Below are 23,368 nucleotides of genomic sequence, written 5' to 3'. Positions count from 1 at the left end.
TCGTGGTGTATGATTTTTTGGATGAATTGTTGATGTCGATTGGACAAAATATTCTTGAGAAGTTTTGCATCAATGTTCATCAAAGAAATGGGTCTATAGTTCTTTCTTTGATGAGTCCCTGCCTGGTTTTGGGATGAGGGTTATGATGGCTTCATAGAATGTGTTCGGTAGTGAGCTTTCTCTTTCAATTTCATTGACGAGTTGGAGGAGTATTGTTGTGAGCTCTGCTTTGAAGACTTTGTAGAATTCCCCTGTAAATCCATCTGGTCCTGGGCTTTTCTTAGATGGAAGGGCTCTTATTGCTGTTTCTATTTCATGGCTTGATATGGGCCTGTTAAGATGGTTTAACTCATCTTGGTTTAGTTTCGGCATGTCGATATTTGCTAGGAAAAGGTCCATTTCTGCCAAGTTCTCAAACTTATTAGCATAAAGATTTGAGAAGTATTCCCTTATAATGTTGTGAATCTTGGTTGTTTCTGTGATGATATTTCCATTCTCATCTCTGAGTTTATTTCTTTAGGTGTGCTGTCTTCTTTTTCTGATAAGATTTGCTAAGAGGTGACTGGGAAGGTGGCTCAGTGGTAGAGCGCTTGCCTTGTATGCCAGAGGCCCTGGGTTTGATTCCTCAGCACCACATAAGCAAAAAAAGAAAAAAGCCAAAAGTGGCTCTGTGGCTTAAGTGGTAGAGCACTAGCCTTGAGCTGAAGAGCTGAGGGACAGCGCCCAGGCCCAGAGTTCAGGCCCCACAACTGGACCAAAAAAAAAAAAAAGATTTGCTAAGGGTCTGTCAATTTTGTCAAAATTTTCAAAGAACCAACTCTTAGTTTTGTTGATTCTTTCTATGGTTTTTTGGATTCTAATTCGTTTAATTCTGATTTAATTTTAATTATTTATTTCCATCTACTAGATTGGGGTTTATCTTGCTGCTCTTTTTCAAGGAGGCTCAGATGTCTCATTAAATTATTGATTTCAGATCTCTCCAATTTGTTGATATAGGAACTCAGAGCTATAAACTTGCCTCTGAATACTGCCTTTGCTGTGTCCCAGAGGAACTGGTAATTTGTGTGTTCATTTTTGTTGAATATTATGAACATTTTAATTTCCTTTCTACTCTCTTCCCTGACCCACTGGTGTTTCAACAGTGTGTTGTTCAGCCTCCATGTGTTATAGGACTCTTTGGTGGCTTTTGGTGTAGAGTTCTAATTTTTTTCCCTTGTGGTCTGAGAGAATGCAAGGTATAACTTCAGTGTTTCTGAATTTGGAGAAGTTTGCTTTGTGGCCTAATATGTGGTCTATTTTGGAAAATGTCCCATGTGCTGCTGAGAAAAACGTGTATGCTGATGCTGCTGGGTGAAATATTTGGCAGATGTCTGTTAAATCTAATTGATTTTGCAGTTGTTTAGATCTGTGGTTTCTCTGTTGAGTTTTTGCCGAGTTGATCTATCTAGTGGGGATAGTGGTGTGTTAAAATCCCCAACAATTGATGTCTTTGGATCTATGTGAGATTTGAGAGAAAGTAGTGTTTCTTGGATAAATTTGGGTGCTCCATTGTTTGGTGAATAGAGATTTAGAATTGTAATATCGTCCTGAAGGAGACATCCCTTAATTAGTATGTAGAGACCTTCTTTATCTCTTTTCACTAATTTTAATTTGAAGTCTATTTCATCTTATATTAAGATTGCAACTCCTGCCTGTTTATGGGGGCCATTTGCTTGGTAGATTTTGTTCCAGCCTTTCACTTTCAAAATGTGTTTGTTTTTATGGGCAAGGAGTGACTCCTGAAGGCAGCAGATAGAAGGATCTTGTTTTTAGTCCAACTAGACAGTCTATGTTGCTTAATTGGAGAGGTAAGTCCGTTAATGTTGAGAGATAGGACTGAGAGGTATTTGGGAGTTCCTGTCATTTTATCCACCTTCTTGGGGGATGGGGCAACTGGGTTCTTCCTATGGTTCTTGGATTCTCAGTTTGGGTTTGGTTTCTTGGCCTTTATTGTGGTCTTGTTGGTTTTCTATGTGTAGGGCATCTTTAAGTATCTTTTGTGGGGCTGTTTGATGGAGATATATTGTTTCAGTTTTTGTTTGCTGTGGAAGGATTTTATTTGACCTTCGGTTATGAAAGAGAGTTTAGCTGGTTACAGCATTCTTGGTTAATAATTGTTTGTCTTTAGGGCACGATATACATCATTCCAGGCTCTTCTTGCTTTAATTGTCTCTGCTGAGAAATCTGAGGTGATTCTAATTGTTTTCCCTATATAGGTGATTGATCTTTTCTCCTTGACAGCTTTCAGGTCCCTTGGTCTGAATTGATCATGTGCCGATTATGATGTGACAGTGGAGTGTCCTGTTCTGGTCTGGTCTATTTGGGGTTCTAAAAGCTTCTTGTATCTGAATAGGCCTATCTTTTTGCATGTTTGGGAAGTTCTTTGCTACGATCCTGTTAAACAAATTTCCTAGACCATTAACTTCTGTCTTTAGATGCTCCTATACACCCATTATCCTCAGATTAGGCCTTCTGATGATATCTTCCAAATGTTGAATAAATCTATCATATTTGTTGGATTTGTCTTGGATAGTTGTACGTTCTTTCTCTATAATATCTAAGCTGTCTTCAATCCTCGAGATTTGATCTTCTGCATGGTGTAACCTACTCAAAAATTTCTGCATTGCTTTTTATTTCTTTTCCTTCTAATTGATTGGCTTTGATGCCTTCAAATTCTTTGTTGGAGCTTTGTTTTAGATCTTGTATGAACTTCTTTACTTAATTTGGTGTTCAGTGTTTATTCTCAAATCACTTAGTTGATTTGTTACGGTGTCCTTGGACTCCCATTCCTTCTGTCGGGTTCCAATCAGCATTCCCTATATGGTCTCCCTGAATTCTTTCAGCTGTCTGTTATTTATTCCATGAATTCCTCTGTTGATCTTTGTCTATTCTCATCCTGCTCTCACAATTCCTGTATCACTCTTTGATTAGCTTCCTCGTGTTCATGCAATTCCTGTAGTTTTCTTTCACTGTTCTCAGCCTGCTCACACCATTCCTGACTTTCTCTTTGTCTGTTCTCAGCCTGCTCACACAATTCCTGCCTTTGTCTTGGACTGTTCTCCACCTGCTCATGCAATTCCTTTACTTCTCTTTGAGTGTTCTCAAATTCCTATATCAATCTTGGGTAGCTTCCTCACACTCATGAGATTCCTGTATTGATCTTTGGTTTGCCTCCTCTCTCTTCCTATCATGCTCCCGCTGAGTCCTTTGCAGTTTTCAATCTTTTCATTCACCCTGTTTACCAGTAGTGTGTGTAGAGCTTTTTGGGAACTCTCCTCTGGAATATTCGTTATCTGTTCTGTCACCTGATTATCATGAGTGGGTGTTGAGATACCTGGACTTGCCATTTTTCTTGTGTTTTTCTGGTTTGTTCTGCCCATTTGGTATGAAAGTAACACCAATTTTGTGCTAGAACACTATTTTAAGGCAAGCATCAACCAAAGTCCTGTAGATTCACAGTCAAATGGTTGCAGATACAATCTAATTCAACATATACAATCTATTCAACATCAAACAACTATGGATTAATGGGATAAGAACAGCAAAGAAGAATTTGGCAAACCAGAAATTATTAGGTTTAGGGAGAAATGTGGGGAAAAATAGGATTAGAGGGATGTGGAGAGGTAAAAGGAGAGTGAATTTAAGCAAGTCTTCATCTCAGAGAGGGAAATGGATTGGACAGGATGATAGGAGAGAGATTTAAAAAAAAACAAGAAAAAATGGAAAAACACAAAAAATTTAAATTTAAAAAGTGAAACACTTAAAAATTATACAAGTGTAAAGAAGTGATATTGAGCTAAGAAGGATAGGATGAGAGTAAGGGAGGGATAGAGACAAGAAAAACTAAAAAGTAAAAGTTCTTAAAAAATTATATAGGTAGGAAGAGATAATACTGCCATTAAAGAATTTAAGCCTAAGAGGTTTTGAGTTGAGTAATAAATTTCTGGGTTAAGTATGTACACAATGGGGAATAAGGTCTAATAATTGATGACAAGTTTATATGCTGGAGTATTGGTTCCTGGGTCGTCTCTAGTCTGCGATCTGCAGCATGAAGATATCTGCTTCTTGTCAGTTCTTGCTGGTGTTGAGTAGAATCCTTGCCCACTACATCTGGTGCCTTTGTCCCAGACTCTCTGTGTTGTAGGTATGGCGGCTATGGCGGCACATGCTGAGATCTGTCTTCTTGCCTGGATTTTCCCTCTCTGGCCATACTCTTTGTACTGTAATGGCACACTTCGTGTAATTCTCTAGGCTAGGACTGTTCACTGGAACACTAAAACTGCTTTCTATGCGAGAACTTGTTTAGACTCCAGCTTCTCCTCTGCCATCTTCCTGGAACTCACCTGTATAGAAGGTTTGTATATATGGAGATATTAGAAAGAAATATAAAGTTTCTTTTCAGTAATCTTAAAGTCCCTCTTTGCAGTCTACAAATGATTTTATTCTGGTCTTTATTGATGTGACTTACAGAACCAATGGATAAGAAGGGGCTGAGATTCTTTAGGCATCTTGATTTGGGGTTTGTCTGGCTCTCCTTTTCACTAAGGTTTAGGATGCCCATTGTTTTTTAGGAGAGGAGGTAAAATTTAATCAGCACCAGACTCAATAAGCCAGGCCCATAGAAGAATAGTATTATGCACTGATTCTTCCTCAAAGTCGTGATGATCTCACCTCCTATTGGGCCATGCTGATCAGGGTGCTCTTTAATAATAAGCATTATGGTTAGCCTAGAACTCTGCTGTGAAGATACAGAAAACTGTCTTCCCCGATAGGAGTGAAGAGCTTTAGCTTGCATTATATGACCTATATTGAATAGTAGGAAAGGTTTGTCCAATGGCACATTGCTTTTTGATGAAAGGATCAATGTAGTTAGAAAGAGAGATTCACACATGAGTAACTGGCAGATAGTAGGGATAATAACAAAATATGGTGCAATCTGGAATTTTCTGTTGTATATGGAGGCAGGCTATTATACTAGGCTGAGTTCTAGGTGAGTCTTCCTGCGAAAATGGAAAGTTGAACCTATGATAGCCAAGACTCAATCCAACTTTAATGTCTTATAACCTAGTAAGAGGGCCTGTTTTTATGTTTGTAGTCACTACTGAATTCTCCAAGCCAGTTGCTGCATTGACTAACAGGTATGAGAAGAGTCTGTGTATGATATTTACAATGTAGGAAAGGTGGAAATGTTCTGGATAGCGCTGAGTGAAGTAGGACAATCTCATCTCCAATTTTAGTCATGAATGGGAGAAGGAGAGCAGTCTGGAGGATGGAGGAAATAGAATGAAAACGCACTGGTGCAGAGCTGATATGATGTTGTCTCTCAGAGTAGCTTCTGATCAAATCCTTGGTGTATCTTGACCTCCTTGTGCATACCAGAGATCCTTGCTCAGTAATCTCAGTTGCAGACCCTGCACTCCCTCTGAAAGTTTCATGTCTAAGCTGGAGTACACTGTTCGTGCCTGACAGATATTTGAAATATCGTACCACTTCTCATGCGTACGAGCTTCACAATGTGAACTCTTTATAAATATATTCATTGTATACTTTCAGAGAAATTATTTTATTTCCATCAGAGAGTGAAATGTGGTGACATACTAAAAAAACTCACTCTTTCTTACTAGTAGGTAAAAGTAAGATGATTAAATTCTGGAAGGCTAGAAGAAGTCGTGGAATGTGTTGTGAGGAGAGACTTATGGCAGGTGGCACCTTCAAGTTTGTCTGGGCATCAAGCCAGAAGTCACCAGAAGGCAAAATGTATGTCCAGATTCCAGTTGGCATTTGCCTTTCATTCAAAAATTTAATGTTGAGTTAATATTTCACTTAACACCTTGTTTCAGTGCCTAAACGTTCCATGATCCCTGAGTAACATGGCCAAAGCACACTTCTGTATGTTCACAAGGAGCTGGCAGAATGTGAGCATGGCAGTGTGACGTGTCTGGTATTGCTTAAGTTGATCCTGTGCCATTTCTTTTCTGGTAAGTATTCATGAGATTGTCTCTTCACACCTTAAGGACAGACCTGCCTTAGCAGCTGTACTAGATTACACCAGACATATGTCTCAAAGTGCATTCTTGGTCAATGTTAAGCAGTTCTTATAAAATGGGAACTTTCCATTGGTCTATTATGCTTTCACCTCATCTATAAAGAAATATGCAAGGAAATGACCATTATTATTGTTTATTTACTCCATTCCTTATTTTCCTTTTATATGTTTGTTTTTGTGTCAGTATTAGGACTTGAAATTATGGCTACCATTTGAGCCACAACCCCTTTTCTAGTATTTTGGTAGTTCTTGGAAATAACATTCTCACAGATTATTCTGCCTAGTCGCACTGAGTAATAATCCTGCAATCTCAGTCTACTGACTAGCTTGGATTCCAGGGGTTAACCAACAACTCTCAGAAGAAATGGAGGTCAGTCTTTTCTTTTTGTCCTTCTCTTACTTAGAACTTGAGATCACCTTTATTTAAGGTAGCATGAATGAGCTTACAGGCTGGTACAGTAGTTATTATGATCTGAAAACAGCCCCTCTACACTTAGATGAGATGAATGGGTGGTTAGCTACTCCAATTCCAATTTTATCCAATATGGGGCATGGTTCATTTCCTAGCAGTGTCCTTTCAATGTTTATTTAAGTTACAGTTCAGTGTCCCATTTGCTCCTTGGCATTTTCCAACTGTTTTAATTAAGGCAACAGGAACTAATTTTCTGGTGTTTGTTCATCACCACCTTACCTAGCATGAGACCATGTATTCCTCTTTTCCTTGCTCTGTGATAAACATCAGTGGTATCGACTAGATTGTCAATGATCAGATTGCTTATTATGGTGAAATAACTTTCTCACTTCTATCCAGACATGAGTTGTTATTTTTCCTTTCCTATGTTCTTCCCTTTTTGTTCTTTTTTTAATTATCATGTTCATGTTCATTAAGTTTAACTTCAATGCCTATGCCATTATCTTCTCTAGTTATTGGTGGTATTGTAGTCATGTACTTAAATCTGTTGTCTTAAATTTGTTCCAATTATATTTCCACATCTTCGCTGCCCTGATATTGTCACTGTTGTAGAGTTTCAATTTTTCTTCTCTGAGGAGTACTAGGGAATGAGACTTCAAGAGGAGTCTGCTCCCTTAATGATTTCTTTTTTTTTTTCAAGGTAATTTCTTTTTTTATTGTGAAAATACTGTACAGAGGGGTTACAATTACATGGGCAAGATAATGAGTACATTTCTTATCAAGCATTGTACCCTCCTCCTTTGTTTCCCCTTCCTATCCTCCCCCCCCCTTCACCATCTAATCCTCCCCCCCCCCACCAAAGTTGTAAAGTTCATTTTGACATAAAAACTTGTATATCTCATTGTTGCAATGGGTCCACCTGTATCCCTATTTAAAACATTTGTTTTTTCCCTTCCCTTCCACAAATTATACCGACATCAATACAGTATGACATTGCCCCATTTGTCAGGAAATGGAATGGCTTGGAAAAAATTATATTAAGTGAAGTAGGCCAGGCCGAAAGAAACATAGGTCCCATGGTTTCCCTTATTTGCAATAACTAGTATATGTCTGAGACAAGCAGAATAGGTCAGATAAGTTGATGTTTCCCTTAATGATTTCTATGGAAAAGGAGAAAATAAGTCCAAGCTAATGGATGCACCAATCATAATATACAAAAAAAACTACAAACAAAGCAAAACAAGGCAACCTGACTCTTGATTCATTCATCCGAAGGTACTTTAACAATGACAATACAGAACAAAATATTTAAAGACCTATGCTAAAAATAATCCATGATCTGAAAGGTGAGTCATGTCTAAAGAACAATTAAGTACATAAGTCAATTAAAATATGGATGAGGACCCAGCATCTTGGATATTAGAAAACAGTGTTTGATTCTGGAAAGGAGACAATCCTGAAATTCATGCAAATAAATAGTACAGATATTAACTAAAAATGGAATGGAAAATACTACTAACAAACTAGATCTGATAAAATAAAAAACTATAGAACAGATTGTATGTAACCAGGTTGGGAAATTATCACATTTGAATGGCAATAATAATATAATAATGATACCAGAACTATTAACTCAATATTCTATCTACTTTTCCAAATAGCCAATAACCTGAAGAAATATGATGTAAAACATTCCCTTTGGGGACCTATGGCCTGATTACACAATCTTTTAGATGCCAGCTGCCACATATCCCACACACACTTCAGTGTATTTTCCATCTCTTCCTTTAGTCTTAACATTATTCCTCCATTGTTTTAGGATTAGACAAAAGGAATTCTTCTGAGCCAAGTTCTTCCCCTATAGTGAGAATAATTACCTTCTACATATGTCATAATTAAAACTTCTGTGAATAGTAACTTCAAGTTTGTGTACCACTGCTGTTTGTGGAAAAGCTCATACTAAGTGTTTGGGCCTTAGACAATCAGAGTTCTCTGAATTTAGTTAAGAGCTATCCAAACATTAGATGGTAAGGGGCACAGAGCTGAGAGCTATGGCCAGTTGGAAAGATGGCACAGCCATCTTTGTATTGGACCAGAAGTTATGCTGTGATCCCACACTGGCATTTTTACAAATTCACTATTTATCTGTCTTCCAGACAGCTTGCCAACCACGATGCCACCATTATGGGAGGAGAGCTTTTCCCACTTTGCTCAGCATTCTCCAGAACATTCACTCCTTTCCTTCCTTTCACAGAATCACACCCAAACAATCAACTATGACAACAACAATCATAATATTCAAACTGATTTTCTGCCTAACAAGACAGTGAATTGTGAGGATGAGCGTGTAAGTTCTTAACCACACTAAATTAAATATTCTCTTCATGGTTGTTTGGCTATGCTGCCTTTGGAGAGAGCCCAGGCTGTGACATATGCACCTTTTGCTTCTTTGCTTTGTATGGCCCTTCTAGTGACCCAGGGACGTCAGCAGACATGTTCTCAGAACCAGCAGATTTGCATGTGCTGCCATGCACTCTGTGTTGCTTCCTCTATGCTCTCCTATGAGAGAATTCACACTGGATCTTCTGCTTTGGGTTTCTGTGGCATTCTATGATGTCAGCTGGATGTTAGCTATGAAGAAGCTGTACATTGAAAGTATTTTTTTAATCATTTGTACACTTGCATGCATATAGTGGTGCTCTTTAGTTCTACCATATAACAGATTTCTGACACTGTTTTTCCCTCCTGAAATTGCTCTCCAATTTGATGATCTTCACTGATGGCAAGCAATCATTGTAGCTTTTTATATCTCAGCTTGGCTTCCTACTGCAAGGAGCCCTGTGATGTTTTTTTCCTCCAAACTTTCCATAGAATTAGCCCCTTCCAAGAGCATTGCCAACATTTTACTATTGCAGGACCCTAGAGAGAAGAAAAAAAATACTGAAACCTCTGACTCCCAAAGCTATAGGATCAGACAAGAGCTTTGTCGGGTAATTTTGGGACAGTGCAGTGGTGCTGTACATTGGGAGAAGAGACAACGACCCCAGTGTAGTTCACTGTTGAGATTGCAGGTCTCCTGTCTGGTGAGGTTGCACTTTTGCAGGATGCAGTGCATGTGTTTTGTAAGTTCCTTTCTTGTCAGTCTTACTCTCTCTGCCCAGACAATACTCCTTGCTTGTTCCTGTCAGTACCACAGTGTGCTTTCTTACCTTCCATGTGCCAAGTCACATTCTCTGAGGTATTTCAGATCTCTGTGTGTCTCTGGTCTTTCATTGTCCTATCAGTTCATACCCTTTCTTAGATAAGCGCTAACTTTTATAAATACTGTTTTCCATTCTTTGACATTTCATAAGATAATCCAAGCTATTTGGGAGATAGTTCGGGGGAGTTCCTGTGTCCTCTTATGGATGCACTCACAATGGGGCCAGAGCGTCAGGACTAGATATCTGTTCCCTCCCAAAGTGTCAGGGCTTGTGTGAATGAATTACTGTGGACATGAAGCCTTTCACATAAAGTGTCAGCACCATAACATTTTGTGTATAATTCTTGACCTGCAATTCTGGTATTCAGCATAGTTCTGGGAGACATCATGTCTTGGAATCATTCATTCCTCTTCTTCCACTGGTTCCCCAGTTTGTGGTCCTAAATGGAAGATGACCATTGTCCTTTCAGAATCCCAGCATGGCCTCCCAGCACAGGGAGTTCTTTGTGCTTTTATCTTGGCCTCTAGTGAGCCTGGCTGTCCAGGCCATTTCGTGATCTCAGTGTGGCTTTGCCTGGCTGGATGACTAGACACAGTATAATGTCATGACCTCAGACTCTAAAGAAGTCAGCTCAGAGAAGACTTTCATGGGTAGCTCTGTGGGTAGCTCCACAATAATGCAACCCCCCACCAGTTCCAGTTATGGAGAAGAGAGAACTTAGTCATTGCCAACTTGCATTGAGATTCTAGCTCTCCTGTATGTCTAGTCTGTACTTGTGCATGGAACTAAGTTCTGTGCTATAACAAGTTTCTGAATGTCTCCTTTCTTTGTTATCTACTCCAACATTCTACACTATTAATGTTCCGTGTTCTATGCTCAGCATTCATTTTCCATCCTTTGCTCCATAAAGCCTCTTGAACTATTACAAGTCTCTGACTGTTCACAGCCAACCTCCATACTTTTCACCATCTGCCAAGCATTGCTGTTCTCCTGATTCTATCCCCAGAAAAGACAGTGAGTGCTAGGGATTTCTAAGATATCATCTTGTAGTCTCCCTCTAAATTTCCCATTCTGAGACAAATTAAACATCCAGAAGATATTTACAGAGATATCACATTCATGAAATAAATCCTTCTTGATAGCACAGATCTTTGTCCTCTCATTATTTTTGGACACCATCTCTCCATCTGCTCATAGAGTACATATTTTGGGAACTAGGTGTCTCCTCTCATCTCTCACCACCAGAACTCATTCAGGATGTTTTCCTGGGCAAAGGGATTGGGGAGAGAAGACACAGACACTGACAGTGAGGACACGTTTACTTTATTGGCATAGTGACTGCAGAGGGCCAGAGGGTTTTCAGTTGGCAGCGACGGTGGCCTGGATCCAGTCCATGTAGTTGCACACTCTGGTGTACACTCCAGGATTGTCCTTCTGGGCACAGCCATAGCCCCAGGAGACGATTCCCTGGAGCTCTCCATTGCACACCACAGGGCCACCAGAGTCACCCTGGAGAGAGGAACAAGTTGCATGAGTACATGAAGAGTAATGGAGCAACTCACACTCAGAACTTAATACCTATCTTTAGCCTAGCTTGTAGCTCTTTCTTGGTGGCCGATTCTTCATTCTCTGCTCTTACTACAGAGAGGATGTGAGATCAAATGGGCCTTGCTCACTAGTCAATGGAGTCCTGCATGGTGCTGCAGCCATTCAGCATTGCAGAGGGAGGGGCTGAGCATGGTCAGGTGTGGTTGTGATGGGGAAGGACTGACTCACCTGGCAGGAGTCCTTGCCTCCCTCGATGAAGCCAGCACACACCATGTTCTTGGTGACCTTCCCAGGGTAGGCGGCTTCACACACACTCTGGCTCAGCAGGGGGGCATCCAGGCACTGCAGCTCATCTGGGTTGTTCACTTTGAAGGACGATGACAATAAAGAAAAACAAGGAGAAATGACATAATCTCAGACAAGCCTGCGCCCCATCCTCCAGTGGAATGTGGTTGAGAGTTACTGAGAACCCCAAGGTATTAAGCACCAATGTGGAACCTTGGTTTGTGTTCCCAGAATGACAATCTCTGATTCTTATTTCAACAGTTAATTGCAACACCCCTCTATATGAGTTTTACCCAGAGTGTAGTGGTCAAATCCCTTGTGACTGCATGTCTCTCAGGTGCCCAAGGAACCTTGGGTAGAACAGGTCTTGGAATCTATTTTCAGCCTATAATCAAATAGGTTGCAAGTGAGAGACATGCTAGGTTCTGGGAGACATGAGGACAGATGCATGTGGACATGTGAAGGGCTGTGCTCACCGCCAAAGCTCAGGGTGTTGCCCCAGCCAGAGATGAGGCATTGGGTGCCAGCAGGTGCACAGGAGGTGGGCAGAGCTACAGGGGCCACTTGGGAGTTGAGGGACACTGGGGAGGACAGCTTGATCAGCATGATGTCATTGTCCAGGTTCCTTGAGTTGTATCCAGGGTGGCGGATGGCCTTGGCAGCCCTGATAATCTGCTCACTTCCCTCTTGGACGTTGATGTTATGTTCTCCCAGTCTCACCTGGATGCGGCTGTGGGGAAAAGGAAGCAAGGTGGAGCCCTTTCTCTATTTCCCTAGGCACCCTGGGTTCATTGGCCTGCAATGTTTACCAGGACTCATCCTAGGAGCAGCACATGGATGGTGGGTGGGTGCTGGTGCACTGGTATGAGTGACAGGTGTATTCTGCTTCAGAGATTGGTAGAGGGGAAGGGATGAAGTCAATGGCTACAGTTGGAGATTGATCTCAAACTACAGTTCCTGAAGCTTTCCCTTCCATCTAGGGCTGTGGTCAGGAAACATGATTCCCCTCAGACTCTGGGACTTTGTTAAGTCACTATGGTGAAAACGACTTTTGTGAGTTATATTACTTGGGACTCAAGGTGTGACCCTGAGATCTATAGCTATAGCATCCTCTGTGTCCCTTTTAGAAACCCAGTTCTCAGTTACTACCTCAGATGGAATGAAAGACAGTGGAAGGCAAACTTCCCAGAGACCTGTTGTGTGCATACATGTCCTGGTTGGACAGCCATTCTGATATGCACTTATAGAACTTAGAACTCTTGTTGGAGAAAACAACTGTCACCCCAAAATTGCACATTGGAAGAGGAGGAGTAGTAAGGATATAAAGTCACAAATATATAGTCTTCATCTTCATAAGTTGCTGTTTTGTTCCAGCATTGAATACTCAAGTTCTTCATCATACTGGCATATTTTCCTTGCTGGAGTCCTGACTGGTTCTTCTTGCACCACATTGCTTTGTTGCACATGTGACCAGCATCCGTTGTGTGTTCATTTGGATTGTGGGAAGCTTCCTAGTCTGTGTCCCTTCTCACATCCACCTTGTGAAATCAGTTGCTGCCATTACCTTTTTCTCCTCTACATCACCTCACACATTCATCTGCTCCCTGCAGCCCTTCCCTGGAAGGACCCACACCCTTGCAGTAACCAGACTGTGGGTGCAGCCATGTGTTGTCTGGTACTTACGACTTGTAGCAGTGGGCTGCAGACACCACCCACTGGTCATTGATGAGGGAGCCTCCGCAGAAGTGGTAGCCAGAGTTCAGGGACACCTGGTAGGGCACGGAGTTGGGGGCACAAGTGTAGCCTCCGACGATCTTGTCATCGTCATCAAGAGGAAAAGCAACTAGGATGGAGACAGGAAAGAGGACTCACTTTAGCTGTATAATGAGAGTGGAACCAAAGACCTGTGTCTGCTTCCTTCCTAGTGCTCACAAAGTCTATAATCAAGGTGTACCTGGGCTCACAGAGTAAAGTTGTTCAGAACACCTGTGTCACCTAGACACCAAAGGAAGGAACCTAACTCCTTCTAGAATTGCAAGATGAGCACAGAGGAGCACCTTCAGAATATAGGCAATAGAATGCATTGAGAATTCCCTTGTATTTTCCAGTTGTCTACTCCTGTCTGTGACTGTTCATTCCCTACAAGATGCTCCTGCATCTAGATTCTCCCATACTCCAAATCTTTACAGTGACAATCCACAAATTGTAGCCCCACAGACATTACAAAGGCAAGGGAAGCTAAGACAAGTTTTCAGCTTAGCTGTGTATCTACCGATCTTAATGTAATCTTTGAATTTGTACCAGGTATACATGTTGGAGACTTTCCACATAATTTCATAATTGCAAGGGTGTATAGACACCAGAATTAGATATTCAATCTCTGTCCATGAATTTGATGTTCAAAAGATTTATGTTCTAACAGTCTCAGAGTGGATGGGACCCAAGTACAGACTAATACGTATTTCATGGACAATTTCCACCTGACCTAGCTTTCCAATCCCTATGATCAGAGCTCTGAATTAGATAAGTAAGAATCAGATAATAAGATGGGAGTAGAGGTGGGCTGAGGGAGAGGTTAGAGAGATGAGGCCTAGAGCCATGAAGAAGGGACGGCAGAGACCTCAAGAGGTTGATGGAATAAAAGATTGTGGGCAGGATGGGTCCAGCAATACCCAGAGAGCACATATTCTCCTGGTGTGGGGAGGACAGGGTCCAAAGCAAAGCATGGAACTCACCAGCAGCTCCCACAAGGACCAGGATCAGGAGTGCACTCATGGTGTGAGAAGGGTAACTCCACAGTGATCCACAACTCTCTTTATATCTCCAGGATGCAGAGGAGGAAACAAAGCCCCACCCCCAAAAGTCACACCTGCATCTTTACCCACTACCAAGATTTGCATCACCTGTGATATTTTGGTCAGTCTTTGGATTGGTGACATAAATGTGATAAGGCAATGTATCTCTTGAGGGCAGAGGAAGAACACCTGTTTTTCTGTTTTTTTTTTTTTTTGTTGTTGTTGTTGTTGTTGTTGTTTTGATTGATCCTTTGATGAGGATACCAAGGTAGAATTGAAGACCTCACCTATACATCTGGGGTTTATTAACCATGAGACTAAGAAATAGGAGTAGGGATAATGTAGTGGATCTTTACATGCCCTGAGCTCCCGGTATATTGTATCATTTATTGTCAGAGTGTTCTCTAATGTTTAGCTGGTTTGAATATATGGAGTCCTGGACCCACAGATACTAGAAAGAAATATTGTCTAAGTCTCTTTTTAGTCATCATAAAGTTGCTCTTTTCAGTCTATAAACTGTTATTGTGGCCTTGGTTGATGTGACTTACAAAATCAGGAGATGATGAGAAGGGGTCTGAGGGGTTGCTTAGGCACCTTGATTTGGGGTTTGTCTGGCTCTCCTTTCAACTAAGGTTCAGGATGCCCATTGCTTTTCAGGAGAGGAGTTAAAACATAAGTAACACCTGACTCAATAAGTCAGACAAGTAGAAGAGTAGTTTATACAGAGACTCTTCCTCAATGTCATGATTCCCCCATCTCCCACTGGCCTGTCTGTCAAGAGTATGTTATAATGAGCATTATGTTTGGCCTGGAAATCGTCTCTGAAGATACTGAAAACTGTCTTCCCTGATAGGAGTGGAGAGTTTTACTTGTATTATATGTCCTATATTGAATATTAGGAAAGGTTTGTCCAATGGCCCATTGCTTTTTGATGAAAGGATCGGTGGTAAATAGGTAGATTTGCACATTAGTAACAGGCAGATAGTTTGGCTGATATGGTGGAATTTGAAATTTTCTATTTTAAAAGGAGGGAGGCTATTTTACTGGGCTTAGTTTTAGGTGAAGTTTCCTGCAAACATGCAAATTTGAGCCTGCTCTAGCCAAGAAGACTCAATCCTAAGTTTAATGTGTTATAACCTAGTCCGAGGGCCTGAATTTCTTTGTTTGTAGTCACTGCTGAATTCTCCAAGCCAGTTGCTGCATTGACTAACAGGTATGAGCAGAGTTCGTGTATGATATTCTACAATATAAGAAAGGTGGAAATGTTCTGGATGATACTGAATGAAGTAGGGAGGCCTCAGCTCCACTCCCAATGAAGTAATTTGAGAAGGCAAGTAGTCTGAAGGATGGAGGATATAGAATGAAAGCACATTTGCTGCAGTGCTAATATGGGGCTGGCTCTTAGAACAGCTCCTGACCAGATCGTTGTGGTGTCCGGGCCTCCTTCTGCACACCAGAGATCCCTGCTCAGTGATCTCAGCTGCAGGTCTGTACTCCCTCTGAAAGGCTCACGTCTAAGCAGGAGTACCCTGTTTGTGCCTGACAGATACTTGAAATATCCTACCACTTCTCATGCGTATTGAGTTCTACAATGTTTACTGTTTGTAAGTATTCTCATTGTGTACTTTCAGATTCTATTATTATGTTTCCATCATAGAACAAGATGTTGTGACAAACAGAAAAAAAATCCACGCTTTCTTGTTATATAGCTTAATGTAAACTAGTCAAAATTCCTGAGGACAACAGGAAGTCATGGAATGTGCTGGAAGGTGAGACTTAAGGCAAGTGGCACCGTCAAGTTTGTCTGGGCATCAGGCCAGAGGTCACCAGAAGGCAAAATATATGTCCAGATTCCACTTGACATTTGCCTTTTGCTAAAAAATGTACCGTTACATTAATATTTCACTGAACACCTTGTGTTAGCAGCTGAACTTTCCATGATCCCTGACTTAACTGGCCAAAAGCACACCTCCCTATATTCACGTGTAGCTGGCAGAGTGTGAGCAATGCGGCTTGTGGTGTCTGGTTAGGAGCTGATATTCTTCTGTTGCTTAAGGTGTTCCTGTGCCATTTCCTTGCTGTGGAGTATTCTTAAGATCACTTCCTTGCACTTTAAGGAGAGAGTTGTTTAGCATCTGTACTAGATACACTAGTCAGATGTCTCAAAAGCCCCCTTGGTCAAGGATATGTAGTTACTATGAAAAAAGGGAGCTTTCCACTGTCTATCATGGTCTCACCCCATCATAAAGGAATATACAAGGAAATAAAGATTTTATTGTTTATCTGTTTATTTCATTACTCATTTATCTTTATCTGTTGGTTTTTGTGCCAGTGTAAGGACTTGAACTTAGGGATACCACTTGCATCACATCCCCTCTTCTGTCATTTTGGTGGTTAATTGGAAATAGCCTTCTCACAGATTTTTCTGCCTGGTCTGGCATTGAATCATGATCCTCAGATCTCAGTCTACTGAGTGGCCAGGATTACAATTGTTAACCACCAACACCCAGGAGAAATGATTATTATTTTTTGTCTAAAGAGTGAAGTCCAGCCCTTTTAGTTTGTTCTGCCCTTATTTAGAACTTGGGATAAGCTTTCTTCAAGGGAACATGAATGAGTTTACAGGCTGTACAGTAGTTACTGTGGTCTGACAGTACTCTTTCTACACTTAGGTAAATAGTGTGGTTCTGGGCAGCTATTCTAATTGGAATTTTATCTTATTTGGGGCATTATTTATTCCCAAGAAGAATGTCCTTTGAAGTTTTATTTAAGTTATACTCCGTGTCCCATTTGTTCCTTAGCATTTTCAAACTGTTTTAATTAAGGCAACAGAAATTAATTTTGTGGTGTTTGTTCACGACCACTCCTGCCATCAGACCACATCTACCTCTTTTCATCCCATTGTCACAAACATCAGTGGTGTAGCCTCCTTCTTAGATGAACAGATTGCTTATTTGTGGTGAAGAGCTTTCTCAATGGCAGTTCATGGAAATCTGCTCATTCTGGGAACATTATTGTTGATATTCTAGTGTCACTAGAAGGGAAGAAGCAGCAGGTGCTTATGTTACAGCCTATGCTCTCTCCAAATGCAGTGTAGCAAAATGGTCATAGAGAGATCTAATTTGCTTTGGTTAAGAACTTACACATTTGTCCTCACAATTCACTTCCATGCTAGAAAGAAAATCTGAGTGCAATTTTATGCTTGTGGTCATAATTGTTTATTTCAGTATGACTTTGTGAAAGAAGGAAAGGAGTGAATATTCTAGAGAATTCTGAGAAAAGTGGGAAAAGCTCTCCTCAAATTACAATAATTGCATCAGAGATGACATGCTGTCTGGAAAATGGATAAAATGATGCAGCGAACTTGTCAAAATGCCAATGTGGGGATCATATAACTTCTGGTACAATGACCAAGATGACTGGGCCATCTTTTCTACTGGACAGAACTCTCAGCTCTGTATTCTGTACCATCTAATGGTTAGGTAGCTCCTACCTAAGTGCTAAGTACTTTTATTTTCTTTTTTTTGGGGGGGGGGTCCGGTCCTGGGGCCTGAACTCTGGGCCTGGGCGCTGTCCCTCAGCTCTTCAGCTCAAGGCTAGCGCTCTACCACTTGAACCACAGCACCACTTCTGGCTTTTTTCTTTTTGTTTATGTGGTGCTGAGGAATCGAACCCAGAGCCTCAGGCATACAAGGCAAGCGCTCTACCACTGAGTCACCTTCCCAGCCCCAGTACTCTTATTTTCTAAGGCCCAACTACTTCTCAAGAGATTTTTCACAAACAAAAGGGGTATGCAAACTTTTCTTTGTATGAGGCTCAGAAATAACTTTTCAAAATGTTTTAATTGTGATATATGTACAAGATAATTAGTCTCAGTGCAGAGGAAAAGCTTGGCTTAGAAGAATTCCTGCTTGTCTAAACCAAAAATAATGGAAGAATAGCTTCAAGACTAAAGGACGAGATGGAAAATATACTGAAGTGTGTGGGGGATATGTGGCAGGTGGCTCCTAAAAGATTGGCTGATCATAGATCCTCAAAGGGAAAATTTTACATCATATTTCTTCAGGTAATTTCCTATTTGAAAAAGTAGATAGAATATTGAGTTAATAGTTCACCTGTCCTCTTCAGAGAAGTTTCTCTTTAAGTCTTTAGCCCACTTATTTATTGGGCAGTAGTTTCTTTGAGGATTTGTTGTTGGTGGATTTAATGTTTTGATCTCCAAGTATATTTTAGATATGAGACCCTTGTCCGTTGTGTGGCTAGTGAAGATCTTCTCCCAATCTATGGTCTTTCTATTGATCTTGCTAGCTATGTCCTTTGCCATGCAGAAACTCTTCAATTTCATGCAATCCCACTTATCCAACCTTTCTTTGATTTGTTGTGTTTCCGGGTCTCTTTTAAGAAAATTTCCGCCTGTGCCAGAGACCTAGGGTTTCCTATTCCATCCTGTAATGTTTTCAGAGTGTCTGCTTTGACTCCAAGGTCTTTGATCCATTTGGAGTTGATTCTGGTGCAGGGTGATATATAAGGATCTAGCTTTAGTTTTCTACAAGTGATTAACCAGTTTTTCCAGCACCATTTACTGAAGAGGCTGTCTTTCTTCCATTCTATTTTTTTTAGCTCCCTTATCAATTGACACGTGAAGACATGCTCAACCTTCCTAGCCATAAAAGAAATGCACATCAAAACAACATTGAGATACCACCTCACCCCAGTTAGAATGTCTATAATCAAGAACTCTAATAACAACAGATGCTGGGGGGGATGTGGACAGAAGGGAACCCTACTGCATTGTTGGTGGGAGTGTAAACTTGTTCAACCACTTTGGAAAGTAGTATGGAGGTTCCTCAAAAGACTCCACAATGAGCTCCCCTATGACCCAGCAATCCCACTTTTGGGCATTTACCCAAATGATCACAAACAAGACCATACTAAAGCTACCAGCACAACTATGTTTATTGCAGCATTATTTACCATAGCTAAGATATGGAACGAACCAGATGCCCCTCAGTAGATGAATGGATCAAGAAAATGGGGTATATATACACAATGGAATTCTATGCCTCCATCAGAAAGAATGACATTGCCCCATTTGTTAGGAAATGGAAAGACTTGGAAAAAATTATATTAAGTGAAGTAAGCCAGGCCCAAAGAAACATAGGCCCCATGGTTTCCCTTATTTGCAATAACTAGTATATGTCTGAGACAAGCAGAAATGGTCATATAAGTTGATGTTAGGCAAAATGAACCCCAAGATATGTATTCAAATGCTTTTTCTTTCTTGCTATTGTTTCTAACATATTTATAAGATGATTTCTTTGTTGCTTTGTATGTCCCTCCCCCATGATATAACCCCTGTTTTCTCTGTATTTGATGTTGGTATAATTTGTGGAGGGGAAGGGAAAAAACAAATTGTTAAATACGGATACAGGTGGAGCCATTGCAACAATGAGATGTACAAGACGTTATGTCGAAAAATGAACTTTACAACTTTGGTGGGGGGGGGGGGCGCGAGATGGGAAGGGATGGGAAGGGGAAACAAAGGAGCAGGCAACAATGCTTGAAAAGAAATGTACTCATTACCTTGTCCATGTAATTGTAACCCTTCTGTATGGTATTTTCACACTAAAATTTACAAAAAATAAAAGAATAGTTCACTTGTCATGGTTGTATTTTTTATTGCCCTTCAAATGTGATACATTTTCAACTTGGTTACAATCTGTTATGTACTTTTTTTTTCTTTTAGGAGCTCTAGTTTGTTGGTGATACTTCCCACTGAGTTTTTAGTTGGTATGCATACTTTATATTTCCAGAAATTTCAGCACTGTTTCCTTTTCCAGAATCAAACACTGTTGTTTAGTATCCAAGCTGCTGACCTCTCATCCATATTTTAATGGAATTAATTACTTTATTGTTCTTTCCATGTGAGTCATCTTTTAGATCCTTGATTATTTTAGATTATTAAATATTAAATATTTTGTTCTGTATTGCCATTATTTCAATGTCTTTGGCCGAATGAGCATTAGGAAGAGTCATGTTGTCCAGTTCTGTTTTGCATTTTAAATTATTTTGCTATATATTATGATTGGTGCATACATTGACTTGGATATATTTTTTAGTTTTACTTAACAATCATTAGGCAAGCAGCCTCCTCTTGAAATCTCATTCCCTAGTACTCTTCAGAGAAGAAAAATAGAAACTTTATAACAATGACAATATCAAGGCACAAAATATGTGGAAATGCAATAGGAATGAATTTAAGTTTACTAGTACAAGACTATAACACCACCAATAACTAAAGAAGACAATGGCATAGTGATTGAAATTAAAGTTATTGAACATGAGCATGATAGTAAAAAAGAACAAAAAAGGGAAGAGCATTGGACAGAAAAAAATAACAACTCATATCAGGATGGACCTGAGAAAGTTACTTCACCATGAATAAGCAATCTGATCATCAAAGACATAGTCAACACCACTGATGTTTATGACAGTGCATTGAAAAGAGGTAGATGGTGAACAAACACCACAAAATTAGTCTCTGTTGCCTTCAGTGAAGCAGTTTGAAAACGCTAAGGAACAAATGGGACATAGAAGTATAATGCGTGATAGGAAGTGTACTCATTACCTTACTCATGTAACTGTAACCCCTCTTTACAGTATCTTTACAATGATAAATTATAAAAGAAAAAAGTATAATTTAAATAAACATTGGAAGGACACTATGCTTGGGAATAAGCAATGCCCCAAATTGGATAAAATTCCAATTGGAATAGCTGATCAGATCCACCCTATTCATGTAAATGTAGAGGGTATGCTATCATACCCCAATAACTACTGTACAACCTGTAAGCTCATTCATGCTACTTTGAATAAAGATGACTTCAAGTTCTAAAGTAAGAGCAGAAAAAAAACAAAAAAAGGCTGAACTTCATTCTTTAGATAAAAAAATAATCATTTCAATTGAAGGTTGGTAAACCGGTAATCCTAGCAACTGAATAGACTGAGAACCGAGGATCATGATTTAATGCCAGACCAGACAGAAGATATCTATGAGAATGTTAATTCCAATTAACCACCAAGATGGCAGAAGAGGGACTGTAACTCAAGTGGTGGCCTTAAGGTCAAGTCTTAATACTGCACAAACAGATAAAACACACAGAGAAAAAGTACATAAGTACCGAAATCAATAAAAAATAAAAATGCTCATTTTCTTGCATTTTTATTTATAGATGAGGTGAGAGCATAATACTCCAACCTAAAGTCCCCTTTGTTCATGATAATTATTGCTGACCAAGGATTCCCTATGAGACATCTGTCTAGTGTGCCTAGAACAGAAGCTAAAACCACCCTGTGCTTAAGATGCAAAGCATCTTAGATGCAAGTAAATGACACAGGATCAAGAAGAATATCACATCCTAACTATACACCACAAACTGCCTTGCTCACACTCTGCCAGCTACGTGTGAGCATAGAGAGGTGTGCTTTTGGCCACTTGAGTCGGGGATCATGGAAAGGTCAGGCTCTGATACAATGTGTTAAGTGAAATATTAAATTAACAGTACATTTTTGAACAAAAGGTAAATGTCAAGTGGAATCTGGATGTATAATTTGCCTTCTGGTAACTTCTGGCTTGATGCCCAGACAAACTTTAAGATCCACCTGCCATAAGTCCCACCTTACAACACATTCCATGACTTCCTAGAGCCATCCAGAATTCAACCATGTGACATTTACCTCTCTAGCAAGAAAGAGTGAGTTTTTTCAGTGTGTCACCAAATCTTGTTCTACAATGGAAATAAAGTAATTGTCTCTGGAAGTACACAACAAAGAGTTCACATTGTGAAGCTCAGTACACATGAGAAGTGATATGATATTTCAAATGTCTGTCAGGCACCAAAAGTGTACTCCACTTACACATGAGCCTTTCGGAGGGAGTGCAGGGTCCGCAGCTGAGATCACTGAGCAGGGATCTCTGGTGTGCACAAAGAAGCCCGGAAACCCCAAGGATCTGGTCAGAAGCAGCTCTGAAAGCATCACATTAACACTGCAACAAACACTTTTTCATTCTATATCCTCCATCCTGCAGACAAAATGGAGAAGAGATTTTTCTACTTCATTCAGGGCCACCCAGTACATTTTGATCTTGAATACATTGTAGAATATCATACATGAACTCTTGCTCATGCCGGTTAGTCAAAGTATCAACTGGCTTGGAGAATTTCAGCAGTGACTACAAACCAAGAAATTCAGGCTCTCTGACTAGGTTATAATATAGTGAACTTAGACTCTGCCTTTGTTGGCTATAACAGGCTCAAATTTGCATTTTCTGCAGGAACATTCACCTAGGACTAAGCCCAGTATAATAGCCTCTCTCCATATAAAATAGAAAATTCCAGGTTCTACCATATTTTATTATTATAGCAGCATTGGCTTCTTACTAATTATGCTAAACTCTCTACCTACCTACCACTGATCCTCTGATCTAAAAGTAACGGGCAATTGGGCAAACACTGCCTAATATTCAATGTCAGACATATAATACAAACTAAAACTCTTCACTGCAATCAGGGAAGAAAGTTTCCAGTATCTTCAGGGAAGATTTCCAGACCAATCATAATGCTTATTATAAAGCACCCTTGATTCTAGTACCCTGCATCTTGTATACACATTTTTTTAATTTGGGGAGGGGAGGGGAAATAACAGAATGCTGAAATAAAGATACAGGTTGAACCACTGTAGCAATAAGATGTACAAGACATTATGTTGAAAACAAACTTTACAACTTTGTGGGAAGGAGGGAGGAGTTGGGGAGGTGGGAAGGGAAGAGATGGTAGGGGAAAAACAAAGGAGGGGGTAACAACAATGCTCGATAGGAAATGTATTCATTACCTTTTTTTTCTGTTGGTCGTGGGGCTTGAACTCTGGGCCTGGGCACTGTTCCTCAGCTCTTCAGCTCAAAGCTAGTGCTCAACCACTTGAGCCACAGTGCCACTTCCAGTTTTCTGGTGGTTTATTGGAGATAAGAGTTTCGTGGACT

The 23,368-nt window shown here is 40.2% G+C and overlaps 1 protein-coding gene and 1 gene segment (V, D, J or C); both read right to left on the bottom strand.

The window, feature by feature from the left end:
* LOC122105764 overlaps positions 1–23,368 on the bottom strand; it is a 152,857-nt gene that overhangs the window by 85,192 nt on the left and 44,297 nt on the right.
* Positions 11,045–14,318, bottom strand: LOC122105771 (anionic trypsin-2-like). Its single transcript, XM_042677071.1, has 5 exons — positions 14,269–14,318; positions 13,217–13,376; positions 12,010–12,263; positions 11,477–11,613; positions 11,045–11,209 (listed from the first exon to the last, which is right to left on the bottom strand). The coding sequence occupies exons 1-5, from the start codon at positions 14,306–14,308 to the stop codon at positions 11,060–11,062; spliced, it is 741 nt and encodes a 246-aa protein (XP_042533005.1). The 5' UTR covers positions 14,309–14,318; the 3' UTR covers positions 11,045–11,059.

The sequence above is a fragment of the Dipodomys spectabilis genome, unplaced genomic scaffold, assembly GCF_019054845.1.
Source record: "Dipodomys spectabilis isolate Male_0828 unplaced genomic scaffold, ASM1905484v1 ptg000034l, whole genome shotgun sequence".
NCBI lineage: Eukaryota > Metazoa > Chordata > Mammalia > Rodentia > Heteromyidae > Dipodomys > Dipodomys spectabilis.
The sequence above is the reverse complement of the archived record's forward strand: the minus strand, read 5'-3'. Positions and strand labels throughout refer to the sequence as shown.